General features: G+C 39.4%; 1 protein-coding gene across 2 annotated transcripts in view; it reads right to left on the minus strand.

Annotated features, from left to right (window-relative positions):
* Nucleotides 1–3,930: 3,930 nt before the first annotated feature.
* The window catches only part of LOC133652985 (uncharacterized), a 14,421-nt gene continuing 1,443 nt past the window's right edge, over nucleotides 3,931–16,908 (minus strand). Inside the window, exons 2-4 of one of the 2 annotated variants that reach the window (XM_062051961.1) lie at nucleotides 10,921–11,937; nucleotides 4,771–5,013; nucleotides 3,931–4,634 (exon numbers count right to left, since the gene is read on the minus strand). In XM_062051961.1, the coding sequence (XP_061907945.1) occupies nucleotides 4,630–4,634; nucleotides 4,771–5,013; nucleotides 10,921–11,917 (1,245 nt within the window). In that variant the 5' untranslated portion in view covers nucleotides 11,918–11,937 and the 3' untranslated portion in view covers nucleotides 3,931–4,629. Of the gene's footprint in view, nucleotides 5,014–10,920; nucleotides 11,938–16,908 lie in introns of both variants that reach the window. The other variant, XM_062051960.1, reaches the window with a different exon arrangement.

The following is a 16,908-nucleotide window of genomic DNA, read 5'->3' on the forward strand; positions in this document are numbered from 1 at the left end:
CACCATAAGATGTGGGCGTGGCCTGGCGACAAACTTTGATCTGACGGCTCGCCACAAAACTTTCAACATTTTGCAACTCTGTTCCACAAACTCAGATTTTTATCAGAATTGTTTGAAATGAGGATGATGATGCCCTGAAGTGCTGGATCGGTCAGTACCTATTTATACCCATGCGTAGTGGGCGGAGCTCGGCAGTGAGAACTGTTCAATCAACCATCAAGCTGTCATTACTGCACTTAAGATGATCAGGGGCCGTACTTATCAAGCTTCTTAGAGTGCCATTTTATACTTCAGTCCTGAAAATTTGCGAAATTTAGTCCTACTCTCAAACTTAAGAATAAAAGCTTTTTATCAACGTTCTTAAGTCTAAGAATCACTCCTACTCTCCACGATATTTAAGAGACCTTCAGAGGTGTCTTAAGTGGTTAGGAGTTGCCAGCAGGGGATGGTACTGAGGCGAGAGACGTGCGCGAACGTTCATCTTTGTTTGATGACGAGCAGCTGATCAAACGGTATCGTTTAGACAGAGCAGGTATTATTTTTGTCACAGATTTAATAATTTTCGATTCCTTGTTGATTTCTGCATGTGGCTGCAGTGGACTAGTATATATAGAGCCACCCACACCAGTTTCAAATTAGTTGCCTAATTAATGAATTGGAAAGAAAATGTTATGAGAGTAGCGTATGTGTGTGGCACACACACATACGCTAGGTTACAGCATGTGAGGTGAGTGACGTCAGTGAGTGTGTGGGCGAGAGAAGAGAGGGAGCGGTATTGTGAGTGCGAGCGGGGACTAGTTTGTTTTGTGTTGGATTGGTAGTGTGCAAGCAATCAATAAAGCAAGATTTGCAACTAATCGCCGGACTCATCATTCACTCTAAAGTCGTCCGCTGTGGAGACCCACTGCCGGGTAAAGTGAAGGGTGTTGCCCCGAGCATACATCCTGGAGAAGTGTCTCCCCTGCCTCTTTGTTATGGTCTGGGAGCAGGAAGCAGGAAAGGTGCAACAAAAAGGAAACATTTATTTTTGATTCATTGCCAATATTGTTTGTTTGTTTTGTATTATTTTGTAGTTTGTTGTCAAAATATACACTCCCATTGTCCACTTAAATATTTCTAAGATATTTATTTATTCTTAGACAAGGGATTCCCTTCCGTGATTGGTCATTTATATGGACACAGAAATGACGTCACCTAAAATTCCGTTTACGGCACATAGTAATGTCGTAATTCAGCTCTGAGTGTGACACTTAAGATTCAGTCCTACACTTCGCTGAAAGTGTGAGTAAGACGCTTGATAACTAACTTTTAAGTGCAGCTTTCAGCGAAGAATTTATTTACTCTTAAGTCAACTCTTAGCAGACTTCTTAGGAGTAATTCTAAGAAGCTTGATAAGTACGGCCCCAGATCTCCGGATATGAGGCTTTGAGGTCGGGGTCTGCTCATGCCTACATGTCAATATTGACACCAATAGGGCCCCCTTATGCAATCTCCTACCCCCCAAAAAATGTTCAAAGTGTAATATTTGAAGTAATTGGAGCCTTAAATAGGTCAATAATGTATAACAACATTGATTCATTATTATTTTTGAGCAATGACAGTTTAAAAATAAAAAAAAACGGCCTGCATGACAGCTTTGCGTTATTAGTGTCAATATTTAGGGCTGTCAAATGATTATTATTTTTGTTTGAATCAGATTAATCACATTTTGAAATTTGGTTTAATCATGATTAATCACAGGTGAAAACTCACTTGCATGGTTAAATGATTTGTAGACAAATGTAATGTTATTGTCGAAATGACATCCAGGAATGTTTTTAAACATTTTACTTGAATGTGTCATGTATTAGCACAAAACTTGGTAACAGTGTTATCTAAAGTTCTTTCAGGATGTATTTTAAATATAATATTTAGTTTTATCTAAACTTCTTTCAGGATGTATTATGGATACAATATTTAGTTTTATCCAAAGTTCTTTCAGAATGTAATTTGGAGTGACTTCTCCCACATTTTGGCCAATCAAATTAGTCTCAGAGCGACGCTCAAGCAGCTGTCCTATCCAAACGTGTTTCTTGTGTTGACAAAGCAGGAACAACATGTAACAATATATCAACTCTTTATTGATCAAACGGCACACATATTGTCCTCCAACATAACTCAAACCTACTTCCTGCTCCTGTCTAGAGCACTAACCTTCCTGGGTAATGCAGCATATAAACATTTACTTCCCAGTTTACATGTATTTATTTAACATCTATTTATCCAGGGTAAAACAATGAAGAACATATTTACATTTACAATGCTGATCTAGGAAAGAGGCACCATTTACATGTTAGAGATGTTGAAGTGTGATGATAATCTCTCATGATCTGTCATTTATAGGGGTGTAACGGTACACAAAAATTTCGGTTCGGTACGTACCTCGGTTTAGAGGTCACGCTTCGGTTAATTTTCGGTACAGTAAGAAAACAACAAAATATAAATGTTTTCTTTTTTTATTTACCAAATTTGTAAACAATGGCATAACATACATATACACACAGGGTCCATTGCCAGGGTTAATGTGGTCAACATATATCAAATAAAAAATAAATAAGATAAGGCTCAGAATAGTTTCTTAACAAAACCTTTCTACATATAAAGTGCTTTTTTTGATTGATTGATTCTTTTATTACTAGATTGCACAGTACAGTACATATTCTGTACAATTGACCACTAAATGGTAACACCCCTATACGTTTTTCAACTTGTTTAAGTTGGGGTCCACGTTAATCAACATTAAACTGCCTTAAGTTGTGGCTCAGATGAAATAAAATGACAAAACTTTTCTTCTACATATAAAAAGTGCAACATTAAACAGTTTCAAGTCAACTCAGCCTCAGATTAACTTTTCTTCCCCCCCAGCCTGGCTAACTTGGCAGTAAAAGGATATATGGGCTCATTGTTCTTCCACCATAGAAGTGGGTCAAAATCTAGTTTTTAATGCAATATGGACTTATATCTGCTGCTATAAAAACATTTGTCATTGCTTTAGCCCTGCCTGACTCACCAAGGAGAGGCTGCTTGAATGCGGTGGTGACGCTTCAAATTGGTTAGCATGTGTTATGAGAGTAGTGTATGTGTGTGTGTGTGTGGCCCTTTAATATGTGACAGCATGTGAGGTGAGTGTGTGGGCGAGCGAGGTGAGGGAGCAATAGCGTGAGTGCGGGAGTGGCTAGTGTTTTGTTGAATTGGCTGTGTGCAAGACCTCAATAAAGCCACAATTTGCAACTAATCGCCGGACTCGTCATTTACCCTGGAGTCCGGAGCTGTGGAGACCCACTGCCGGGTAGAGTGAAGGGTGTTGCCCCCGAGAATACATCGGCCCTGGAGGAGTGTCTCCCCTGCGCTCCTCGACTACGGTCTGGGAGCCGTAAGCAGGAAAGGTGCAACACATGTATGATGTGTTGTCAAAAGCAGCTGCTGAACAATGTCGGCAAACCTCCGTCCTCCATTGTTGTATCGCGCAGCCAAAGTGTTCCCAAACGGGAGATCTTAACGAGGCAGGAGGGTCTTCCAGCTCTGGCTTTTACATGTTGTCCTAGCCCGGTCGCTGCTAGCATGTGTACTCGTTCGGTACAACTCCGAACCAAACTGAAACCCCCGTACTGAAACGGTTCAATACAAATACACGTACCGTTACACCCCTAGTCATTCACCAAAAACGAAAACTATAGATCGCTAACAGTTCAAAAATGCTCTTAGCATGCAAGGGTAAATGTGTTGGAACATAAAAGTTACAAGCAATTTGTCAAGCTTTTAACACACAGAAAAATGACAAAACATCCTGCGTCTTCATTTGCTGCTGCTGTACTTACCCGCACACTTGTGTGTCTTACACTGCTACTTATTAGGGAATCTTTCATCACACATACTGCAACTAAATGGTTTCTCTTGAGTGTGTGTCTTTTCGTGAGTCTTTTCAAAGTTAGACTGTCTATGAAACCCTTAAAGCCGACTGAGCTGATAAAAGGATTTTCACCAGTGTGCTTTCTGCTCTGCATTATCAATAATGTCTTCTAGGTGAATGGTTTGTCTCCAGTGTACTTAAAGAGTCTCACTTTGTATAAAACCTTTACTACAGACTGGACAGGAAAATGTTTTTTCTCCCGTGTGCAATCTTACGTGCATTTTCAGATGATCATTTCCTGCAAAATCTTTACCACAGACTGAACAGGAATACGGTTTTTCTCCAGTGTGCATTCTTGTGTGTATTTTCAGACAACTATTTTGTGCAAAACATTTACCACATTATGTGCAGGAAAAGGGTTTTTCCCGTGTGTATTCTCGTGTACTTTCAGATTACTACGCCATTTTAAAGTTTTGTCACAGTGACAACATGTCAAGTGTGTGTTGTCAGTGTGACATGTCTTATCATCTTCAGAGTCTTCATCATCAGTGTCAGGAGAGTGAGACGTTGTGTCGTCACTATCTGATAGTGGAGCTAAGATCTTGTCTGCTTGTGATCCTCCACAGTGGTCTCCATCAGCTTCTGTTGTCATGTGTTGAGTTGAGCTGCTGCTTGGATGCTCCGCCTCTCTCTTCTCCTCACTTTCAACTCATCATATTCACTCTTCACAATCACACCAGTCAATGGCATCTTGGTGACATCAACCTCCTCCAGTCCTTTAAGATGCTCTCCCTCCTGACTGATGCTGTGTTCCTCCTCTTCCTCCTTAATGTGAGGGGTCAGTGGGTCCTCTTCTTCCTCCTTAATGTGAGGGGTCAGTGGGTCCTCCTCTCCCTCTTTATTGTGAGGGGTCAGTGGGTCCTCCTCTTCCTCTTTAACGTGAGGGGTCAGTGGGTCCTCTTCCTTTTTAATGTGAGCGGTAAGTGAGTCCTCCTCTTCCTTTGTAAAATGTGGAATCAGTGGGTATTCCTCTTCCTTCTTAATGTGGAAAGGCTGTGGCTCCTCCGTTACCACCCTGAAGCTCCACTTCTGTTGCTCAGAGTGAAGATGTTCTTCACAGACGTCTGCAGGACACAACAAGACAAACACATGTTTTAGAAACATCCAGCTCTGCCCAGTCACGTTCACATGCATTTAGGAACAACAAGTTATTGTATGAACTGTCTTGAAATCTTAGTGGCGCACAAACACGCTGCTCTTTACAACATTATTCACAAGAAAATAAAAACAAGCCAGGACGACAGGACATTTTACTAGGGATGGACGATATGGTTTAAAACTGATTTTGCAGTATATTATTTCATATATAATTACTAATAGAACCATTTTAAAACACAGGCTCCTAATTTAGTTGCTGAAATATGCACTAAAATAGTACATCATTTCCAGTATTATTTTCTCAAAACTATCAACAATCTACTAGCTAATTTACTGTTAGTGGTAACTTTGACTTAATTTTATTCAACACGGGAAACCTCACCCGGGCCGCACACGAAAATGATTGCCAGTTTTTTCTCGATAAAACTTCCTGTTGTAACATGGTTCTATCTACACTTTGTTGATATGTACTAAACATTTATTCTTCTGTTTGATACTTTGCATTATCTGTGGGTGATACTAAAAATTTGGGTTTGGATCCAACACCAAGTAGTTACAGGGGCAGTATCGGCCAATTTAATGCTGATACCGATATTACATCTTTTAAAAATCATTGAATGATTCAATTTTGATCACAATTATAATTAGACAAAAACACAGGATGGCGGGTATCAATTAAATATATAAATGTTTTTCCTACTATGGAAACTTAATACTTTTTTGTATACACAATAAAATTAAAACAGTGTAAAATATTACAAGTTAGTCTGTAGATAATATAAGTAGTGGTAGATCATATAAACTGTGTTTTTCATGTTTAGTAAAAATTATAATCATGTGACGATTAGATCAAATAAATGTCATATATACAACAATGACAATTGTCATTGATATGTAAACCCCAAATTAAAATGTACTCATTCCGTAGTTTGTATTACAGTAAATAGTCAGAGCAGTTCACCAAAATAATGATATTTTAGTATGTCTCTGATGATAACAGTGATGTTGATAAATACGTGTCCTGCGTCCCTGACACATTCACATCTGTAGGAAGTAAGGACAGTAACAAGTAAGGTGCAACCAACCGTTGACTTTGTCAACAAAAATCATTAAAAAAAACGTGTCGCAGACAAATTCATTTGTCGATAAGTCGGTGACATCATCGCTGGTGTTTTTCCAGACAAAAGCCACCATGCACGAGACTGTCGAGCAACAAGAAGCTAAAAAACACAGAGAGTAAAAACTAAACCCATATGTGAGTGTGATGAGGGAGCATTTAGGGTGGAGTTATGTCGGACATCTGGACGATAGTTAGATACACTATATTGCCAAAAGTGTTTGGCCACCCATCCAAATGATCAGAATCAGGTGTCCTAGACACTTGGCCTGACCACAGGCGTATAAAATCAAGCACTTAGGCATGGAGACTGTTTCTACAAACATTTGTGAAAGAATGGGCCGCTCTCAGGAGCTCAGTGATTTCCAGCGTGGAACTGTCATAGGATGCAACCTGTGCAACAAATCCAGTCGTTAAATTTCCCCGCTCCTAAATATTCCCAAAGTCAACTGTCGGCTATAATATAAGAAAATGGAAGAGTTTGGGAACAACAGCAACTCAGTCACGAAGTGGTAGGCCACGGAAACTGACAGAGAGGGGTCAGCGGATGCTGAAGCGCATAGTGCAAAGAGGTTGTCGACTTTCAGCACAGTCAGTTGCTACAGAGCTCTAAAATTCATGTGACCTTACAATTAGCCCACGTACAGTACGCAGAGAGCTTCATGGAATGTGTTTCCATGGCCGAGCAGCTGCATCTAAGCCATCACCAAGTCCAATGCAAAGCGCCGAATGCAGTGGTGTAAAGCATGTCGCCACTGGACTCTAGAGCAGTAGAGACAAGTTCTCTGGAGTGATGAATCACACTTTTCCATCTGGCAATCTGATGGACGAGCCTGGGTTTGGTGGTTTCCAAGAGAACGGTACATTTCGGACTGCATTGTGCTGAATGTGAAATTTGTTGGAGGAAGAATTATGGTGTGGGGTTGTTTTTCAGGAGTTGGGCTTGGCCCCTTAGTTCCAGTGAAAGGAACTTTGAATGCTCCAGGAAACCAAACAATTTTGGACAATTCCATGCTCCCAAAATTGTAGGAACAGTTTGGAACGGGCCCCTTCTTCTTCCAACTTGACTGTGCACCAGTGCAAAAAGCAAGGTCCATAAAGACATGGATGACAGATTCTGGTGTGGATGAACTTGACTGGCCTGCACAGAGTCCTGACCTGAACCTGATAGAACACCTTTGGGATGAATTAGAACAGAGACTGAGAGCCAGGCCTCCTCGACCAACATCAGTGTGTGACCTCACCAATGCGTTTTGGGAGGAATGGTCGAAAATTCCTATAAACACACTCCGCAACCTTGTGGACAGCCTTCCCAGAAGAGTTGAAGCTGTAATAGCTGCAAAAGGTGAACCGACATCATATTGAACCCTATGTTTGCCTAAAAAAAATAGTATTTGTTTTTATCAGCAATTTTCCTGTCCGTGCTATTAATTGGACAACAATTTAACATAGTTATTATTTTAAACAGCCTAGAGAGCAACAGAGTAACAGTATAAGTAAATATTTATGAATTCATTTAAAATCTAATGGCTAAATTAGAGTCAATCCGATTAGTAATCTTTAAGATTGTCAATGACAATTTACCAGTCAGTCGGGGTTTAACGATTAATCGATGTATGGATTTATATTCCTTAGATTCAACCTTCCGGCAACATCTTTTTGAAAGGGTATTGATCGCTTTTATCGAAAATAGAAAAAGGAAAACATTGGATTTAGGAACAGCAGGCTTCATGTGAAGTTTAACACTTAATGACAAGGACGTTAAACGTTATTCAAGTCTGTCTGCCTGTCTGTGATGTCATCGCCATCAGTCGGCGAAACAAAAAAAGGCTGATACTTAAAGTGGTTGTGAAAGGTCACAACAAATGCAGACACGGCAAGACAATATCATAAATTAAAACAACTTTCATGCTACAGCACGATCGCAAAAGCCACAACAAATACAAACGCCACAACACAATAATATAAAGCCACAACACAACTTTAGGCCACAAAAGATGCGACGGACAAAACAGAACTAACAGCGGAGCAAGTTATGGCGACGGACTAGATTCTTGAAGATAGTATATTAGTGTTATTGAAAAAATAAGACAAATTATTTATGACTGAAAAAGTGGTCACACTTCCCTTACTTTTCCAACTTTGTTCTTTACCTTTTTCAACTTTCTGTCTGAGGAAGTCGGTGAGTCGACGAAACTTGCCCACCGTCACTTCCGTTCTGTCTTTTATTGTCGTCTTCTAGCTTATAGTTATTGTGTTATGGCTTTATGTTATTGTGTTGTGGTGTTTGCATTTGTTGAAACGTTTCTCTGCTACTGTCTGTTTATTAAAAATGTCAACCCAGTGCTCATTTAACCTGAAGAGATTTGGTTGCTTTAAATCTTTCATATTAGTTTGTGTTTGCATTAATACTAATTCTAAAAACAACAGCAAAACTAGCAAAACATCTACTGTTAAAATATTGGTTACTTTACTTGTATTGAAAGTTTCTTGAATGTTTAAAATGTGAGAAAAGGTTTCCTCTCGTTAATTCAAGTTCAAGTGTTGGTTGCACTTTATTCAAATAAGATGTGACTGCATTGGCCATTAATTGTTGTTTACTTGCTTGTTTGCATCCATCATTCATGTGTACAGCTCTACTAATGGACATTGGAGTGTTACTTTCAAAGGCAAAATTAAAGTATTGCTAGAAAAATAATTTTATATGGGACTTTATTGAATTTGTTGAAAGGACTAGTTGGTACAATCCCTGGGGACTCTGCATGGCAGGGGCGTCCTCCTCCCTGGGCCAGGCTTGCACCTGACCGCATACCTAAATGAGGCTAAGTGACACTGCTGGGAGGCTTTTCCACCATTGGGACACATCTTCAGTTGTGTGCCCCAGCGTCACGGGGTGTTTCCCACAAGACACCCTCTGCCGAGGAAGGGCCCACCCTAGGGTGATCAAATCCTTGGGTGTGTGCATCCCATTAGGTGTTAGCCTTAGCAGCCCAGCTGGTGTCACTCCTCCTCAACCACAACCAATGGCTCGTCCTCTCTGCTGTGTTGGCCAAATCTTTCATGGCCTGTCTGTGAGCCTGCCCCCTGACTCCAACCTCCCTAAGGAGCTTTGCTGTTGTGCTTGCTACAAAGCCCCTTCAGCCCACCTCCACTGGGCGCACCATTACCCTCCAGCCTCTGTCCTCTGCCTCAGCTGCAAGGTTGGAGTACCGCAGCTTCTTGCGATCATACGCTTCTTCGATGGCATCCTCCCACGGAACTGTCAGTTCAATAATATAGACTGTATGGCAGGTTTCAGACCATAGGACGAGGTCTGGACGCAGGGTGGTCGTTGCGATCGCCGGGGGGAAAATGAGCCTCTGATCTAAGTCGACTCGCATCTGCCAGTCCCTGGCTGCATTCAATGGGCTTAGATCAGGATTTGAAGGTATATGTATATGTATATATGGATAGTACATGTTCCAAAAAGAAAAAAGCATAAAACACCACCAGAATTAGAGATATTACAAGTCAAAGTGATGAAGCTTAGTGTTACGCTCATGACTTGGTGTAACTAAACATTACCCTATAAGATGAAGGCAATTGCATTTTATTGATATTTGAAATGTATTCAATGTTTATAAATAAAAATATTTAAATATACTAAATCTAAAAAAGGGAATAAATATTCAAAATAAGATCATTAAATGAAATCTAGTTTGGTTACGCCATCATGAGCGCAACACAAGGTTGTAAAAGTTTCAACTACAATTTTAAATAAGATGTCAAAAGCAAACTGAAATCAAATACACACAGCTTAAACATTGATCAATACCTATTTAAATTTAGTAATACATAAATATGATGATTTATCAAAATATAAAAGAAATATAACTGAACAGAACACTCATGATGGTTACACCAAATCCTTTACTGAAATCAAGTAAACTTGCATATAAATAAATCACTATATATATATTCAAATACAGCCTCAAAAGCAACATGTATTGAAACAAAACAATACACAATATGATATGATATGAATGATATGGGGCAAAGACAGGAGACTCCCTTAAAAAATGTTGTGTTTGCAATTTCCGACCCATAACATTTAGGGTTGGGTCGGTAGGCAGGTAAATATATTTTTTTTGTAGCTTTACTGAATAATACCTCTTAAATATCTTTACTTGCATATAAATTGACATCTAAGATACATTGGTGACAAGTGTAGACATAGATCAGATGGTAAGGAATTGCCTCTAATCTGGGTTTATACTTGGAACTCAATAAATAGGAGGAAATAAATATTTAGAAATATTTGATAGAAGAAAAAAAAATCACTCCTGGACAAACCAATAAAAACTTTTGGGTAGGCAGAAAAGTAGTGGGTCAGTCGGCAATTGCAAACAAACAACATTTTAATTTAGGCCTTATAAATTGAACCATTTCAGTGTACATGTATTTAAAAAAAAATTATGTCCTCTGCTAATAATTCTTGGAATAGGCAATATCGTAACGATATTAACAATGGACCGGTCATGCAATGCCGACCAGACGTAAAAAGTGCCCTGTTTCTGGAGAAACCCGACATCTTTACCGGTCGGACAAATTGCTTGAACGTTAGCAAGGTATGTTTTGGCCTTGGAGTTATTTCCATTTTCTGGATAAACCAGTACCTCAACAAAGTCTCCTATCTTTGCCCGTGACTTAGCTAGCAGTGGGGCCGGGACGCTACCATCAGTGGCTGGGGTGACTGTCAGTGGAGCTGGGACCCTACCATCAGTGGCTGGGGTGAATGTCAGTGGAGCCGGGACGTTACCATCAGTGGCTGGGGTGACTGTCAATGGAGTTTTTGAGTCCATCCTTTTTTTCAGTTTTCGGCTTACATTGAAATAGTCCAATGCATCGCGATTTTGCTTGACGGCATTTGCGATGAGTCGTCGTACAATTAGATCTTTGGTGGACCGTTTGTGTTTAATTTGTTCAAATTGACGCTTAACAGCAGAGGACACATCTTTACAGATCATCAACTTTTTCCTTGATTTTGGACTGATGATATGAATCTTTTTATCCAAGGCCTGTCTTGAACGAGGCGACAGCATTTGAATGCCGTTACTTAACACATCTGCCCTCGTATTTCTTGATGATGGTAACATTTTCATCAGCTGTCGTCTAAATCTATGGCGAGCCTGCCTAACACTATTCCCACCTTTTGGAGTTTCTGGCGACTGCGAGTCTTGGGGAGTATGGCTTTGACTAATACTGGAACGATCACTGGGATGTGGGCTAAAAGTCTGCGGACTATTAGGGCCAGGATTAACATTTGAATTCCGCGTTCTTTCTTTCTTCTTCTTTGCCGCATACGCCTCTCTTCGTTTGCGTTTAATTTCTTCTTTCTTTTCATCACTCAGATTAGCCCGCCAATTTTTAACCTTGTTACAATTGTCTGTCATAGTCTTTTCTGCAGCCTTTCTAGTTTTCCGTGGTTCATTCGAAGGATTATCTTTTTTCCGCTCTCTATAGCGCTGTGCCCTTACACGAGCAAGCTCCCTGTCTCTGACAATCGCTTCTTCGCTTCGACGTTCGCGATACAGCCTATTCCTAAAATTCTCATGCTGTCGGAAAATGTTGTACTGTTCAGAATCCTTTTTTATGTTCTCTCGATATTCATGTGTTCTCTCCAGCGGGGTCTTCTTCCTTTTTTGTGGTGGCTCATCGTCATGGGTCTGCTCTGCTTTTCTTTTTAGCCGTCCACTACATCGTATATCGTCCATGGATCTAGTTCAATGTGTATCTGAAATAGAGAAAGAAGGGATGTTTTTCTAATTTCACATTGTGATACATACCATGGGTAAATTTATAGGTAATAAGTGCTAAATGCCACCACTTAGCACATATAACCCACTAAACCTAAATATGCAAAAAGCTGAAGCTGGATGAAATGTTACCTATTTAGGCTATTAATGATCAGGATCCATGCTCTTTGCAATATTGTTCACATAAAAAATAAGCAAAATTAAGAATTCCCTCAAAACTGTCTTGAAAAATTATGTAGAGTCTACATCAATATTTAATGCAAATTATTGAAACAAACAATAGCACATTCCTTGTGCAAGTCAAACTACAAACCCCGTTTCCATATGAGTTGGGAAATTGTGTTAGATGTAAATATAAACGGAATACAATGATTTGCAAATCATTTTCAACCCATATTCAGTTGAATATGCTACGAAGACAACATATTTGATGTTCAAACTGATAAACATATTATTTTTTTGCAAATAATCATTAACTTTAGACTGCGATGAGGTGGCGACTTGTCCAGGGTGTACCCCGCCTTCCGCCCGATTGTAGCTGAGATAGGCTCCAGCGCCCCCCGCGACCCCGAAGGGAATAAGCAGGTAGAAAATGGATGGATGGATGGCATTAACTTTAGAATTTGATGCCAGCAACATGTGACAAAGAAGTTGGGAAAGGTGGCAATACATACTGATAAAGTTGAGGAATGATCATCAAACACTTATTTGGAACATCCCACAGGTGAACAGGCAAATTGGGAACAGGTGGGTGCCATGATTGGGTATAAAAGTAGATTCCATGAAATGCTCAGTCATTCACAGACAAGGATGGAGTGAGGGTCACCACTTTGTCAACAAATGCATGAGCAAATTGTTGAACAGTTTAAGAAAAACCTTTCTCAACCAGCTATTGCAAGGAATTTAGGGATTTCACCCTCTACGGTTCGTAATATCATCAAAGGGTTCAGAGAATCTGGAGAAATCACTGCACGTAAGCAGCTAAGCCCGTGACCTTCGATCCCTCAGGCTGTACTGCATCAACAAGCGACATCAGTGTGTAAAGGATATCACCACGTGGGCTCAGGAATACATCAGAAACCCACTGTCAGTAACTACAGTTGGTCGCTACATCTGTAAGTGCAAGTTAAAACTCTCCTATGCAAGGCGAAAACCGTTTATCAACAACACCCAGGCTTTGCTGGGCCTGAGCTCATCTAAGATGGACTGATGCAAAGTGGAAAAGTGTTCTGTGGTCTGACGAGTCCACATTTCCAATTGTTTTTGGAAACTGTGGACGTCGTGTCCTCCGGACCAAAGAGGAAAAGAACCATCCGAATTGTTATAGTCGCAAAGTTGAAAAGCCAGCATCTGTGACGGTATGGGGGTGTATTAGTGCCCAAGACATGGGTAACTTACACATCTGTGAAGGCGCCATTAATGCTGAAAGGTACATACAGCTTTTGGAGCAACATATGTTGCCATCCAAGCAACGTTACCATGGACGCCCCTGCTTATTTCAGCAAGACAATGCCAAGCCACGTGTTACATCAACGTGGCTTCATAGTAAAAGAGTGCGGGTACTAGACTGGCCTGCCTGTAGTCCAGACCTGTCTCCCATTGAAAATGTGTGGCGCATTATGAAGCCTAAAATACCACAACGGAGACCCCCGGACTGTTGAACAACTTAAGCTGTACATCAAGCAAGAATGGGAAAGAATTCCACCTGAGAAGCTTAAAAAATGTGTCTCCTCAGTTCCCAAACGCTTACTGAGTGTTGTTAAAAGGAAAGGCCATGTAACACAGAGGTGAACATGCCCTTTCCCAACTACTTTGGCACGTGTTGCAGCCATGAAATTCTAAGTTAATTATTATTTGCAAAAAAATAATAAATTTTATGACTTTGAACATCAAATGTCTTGTCTTTGTAGTGCATTCAACTGAATATGGGTTGAAAAGGATTTGCAAATCATTGTATTCCGTTTATATTTACATCTAACACAATTTCCCAAATCATATGGAAACGGGGTTTGTATTACACATTCCTTGTGTTTCAATATTTGCGTATTCCCAAGACGGTCCCCGGAGTGTTTGCGTTTCACAAACATTCACGACTTTCTCAAGCGCTATCTCATCCACCAAAATCGCTGTCGGCAGTACAATTGTGCACTATTTCACCGAGAATTTCTGATTTTGTTTTCTTACTACTGACCGTGAAATATGAATGAATTAGAATAGTTTTGAACTTGTGAGGCTTTTTTTGGCCTCGCGGCGACATTTTCGCAACATATGACAACAAATCGCATAGACGCTCGTTTTCCGTACAGCGCTATATTGTTGAAAGCGCCTACACGGTACGGAATTCAATGGGCATGTTAGTTTTCGGGTCACCGGGACTTTCACTACGGCGCCAACCCGTTACGAAAGACGGTATGGTGCAACTGTCATGAGCGTACATATACCTCAGATTAAGAAGTAAATGGTTAAAAAAAAATAAAAAATTTTAATCACTGCTATTTTGAAATTATTACTAATATTGATGCTGTTGTCGATAATGTTCATTTTTGTTTCACTACATTTGTATTGTTCCGTGTCATGTTTGTGTGTCCTCAATTGCTCTCAATTGCTCTGTTTGTTGTTATTCCTAACATTGGTGGGACGGGTTTGGTTTTGGAATTGGATTGCATTGTTGTGGTATTGTTGTGTATTGTTTTGTTGATTGATTAATAAAAATACAAAAATAAAAAATAAAAATATAAGACTACTTAAGTTGATCCTTTTGCTACCTTCGTTGTCGGGACATTATTCTTTGTTCACGGGTGACCATCGACTATACTTTTTGATGCCAAGCTCTAGTACGCACGTACTTTGTGGACGCCATCTGCTACACATTTACTGTGAGTGTTTTGCTGTGTTTCAGCAGTTTGTTTTGTTTTCTTCATAGTTCCCTGTTGCTCTCGGTTTGTGTTCTTTTATCAATACATATCCCTTTTCTTACTAAAAAAAAAAAGAAAAACATTTTTTAAAAAAAGAAAAAAAAAGAAGTAAATGGCAGCAGAAAATGCTACATAATATAATTGGTAAGACTTTTGTTGTATAACTTAATGAAAATGTAAAAGACAATGCTTTGCCACCGACCTCAAAGCCAACACACAATTTTGGTTTGCTCGTTACAATTACACAAATGATGTCAGTGAACAAGGTGTAACAGTTATGAGTGTACTTAAATCACAATAAAAGGGATTTAGAGGCCTATTTTTAGATTGTGCGCACCAGATATATTTTTAAAAACCAATAACATTTAATATAGCAGCAATATAAATATGCGGTATGCCGTTTCCAGTGCCAATTTTAAGAATACAATGAACGGTGGGACGCTCGAAACGGGTCACACCAAAACTAATTCGGGAAGCTAATTCCATCGTGTAATTGTCATGAGCGAATACACATATGTAAATACACGATTTCTAGTAACATACTTTGGAAAATCAAAACATAAAACGTTTTGTTTTATGAATATAAATCTATCTGTGATAGTAATCTGGGTTTATTGTGTATGAAATTAACATAATTAATCATTGACATAAACTCGAAATAATTACACAAACACACGGCATAGACGCTCGATATATTGGCGTGACTATCACGGACGTATGCAAATTGAATAATTCTAATTATTACAAGAAATACACATAAGCTTTTGCAAGAGCATGGAATATTTAAAAAGTACTATTAAAACCAATTTGAATGCGAGTAATGTAAAATATGCAACTAAAAGCAGCGACGAGAAACAAGCTGAAAAAATAAAAAAATTGAAAATTGTTAGCGTGGGTACCCAACTTTGATTCAATCAAAGTACACATTTTCTTTAGTGACTAAAACAAGAGGTTAACGCATTGATAGAAAATTGATATAAAAGTATTCACTTACCGGCAAAACTATCCGTTGATTAATATAAAATCCCATTATTTTCCTTATTTCCGTCCGTGACGAACGCTCGGCATAAACTTACTGGTCGTCAACATGTTCTATTTATACCCTAAGCACGGCGGATGCATATCGTTTATCGCACCACGTGTTTACATGAATTAAAAGTAGTCCACTTTGCATAATCCTTTCTTTATTTTGTCGGTTTCTTGCCATGTTATGATCAGTTATACGTTCGTGATGTATTACACAATTTTCTCCGGGTGAAACAATTCCCTCTTATGAAGGCATAATTCAGAAAAGATGTTATAGTAAAATAGGTTGTTTATTTCTTATAGAAATTATCAAACTATTAGAACAATTTCGCGCGCGGATGTTTTATGTAAAACTGGTGTTATGGGGTAGTTTGAAAATAGAAATTGGTTACACAAAATAATTACGAACGTATGCGTTTTTCACCACCGGTTTTGATGAACTTTGCGATTTCGGTGGATGCTACAGAAATACTTCTGTATGTATTCATATTTCATCAACAGAATATGAATTGTTAATAAACTGACCAATTAATTTAAGCTGTATTTTTCTTGCATAAACAGGAATGGGAGTAAAAGGTAACGCTATGAATCGCGTTTTTCCAAGTTTTGGGGGAATTTTTATGCTATTTCCAAGCATCTCCTTTTTATTATCGTTGATTTTAAATGGTCAAACTAATGCATATTATATATGCATGTGCTAGTAAACCAAAAAAAAGTCATATTATTTTTGATTGTTACATTTTAAAGTACATTTGTGCAGGTGGGTGCGAATGTACCCATTACCAGAGCTGTACACTCATGTACACTCAGGTCAGGCTTATACCGCCACGGGTAAGATGTACTCCCGTGCTACCTGCTGCATTCGGGCAGATGGGGCTCATAAACCTGGTAAGGCAGCCCATCTAGGAGAAGGAAATCTCCAATCTCAAAACCACCGCTGCCTTGCGGTCAACCCACTCAAGGGTAAGGCTAAAGGAGTAGACTCCGACAGAAAATCAGGAGCCGGAG

The sequence above is a fragment of the Entelurus aequoreus genome, linkage group LG07 (genome assembly GCF_033978785.1).
Source record: "Entelurus aequoreus isolate RoL-2023_Sb linkage group LG07, RoL_Eaeq_v1.1, whole genome shotgun sequence".
Taxonomy (NCBI): Eukaryota; Metazoa; Chordata; class Actinopteri; order Syngnathiformes; family Syngnathidae; genus Entelurus; species Entelurus aequoreus.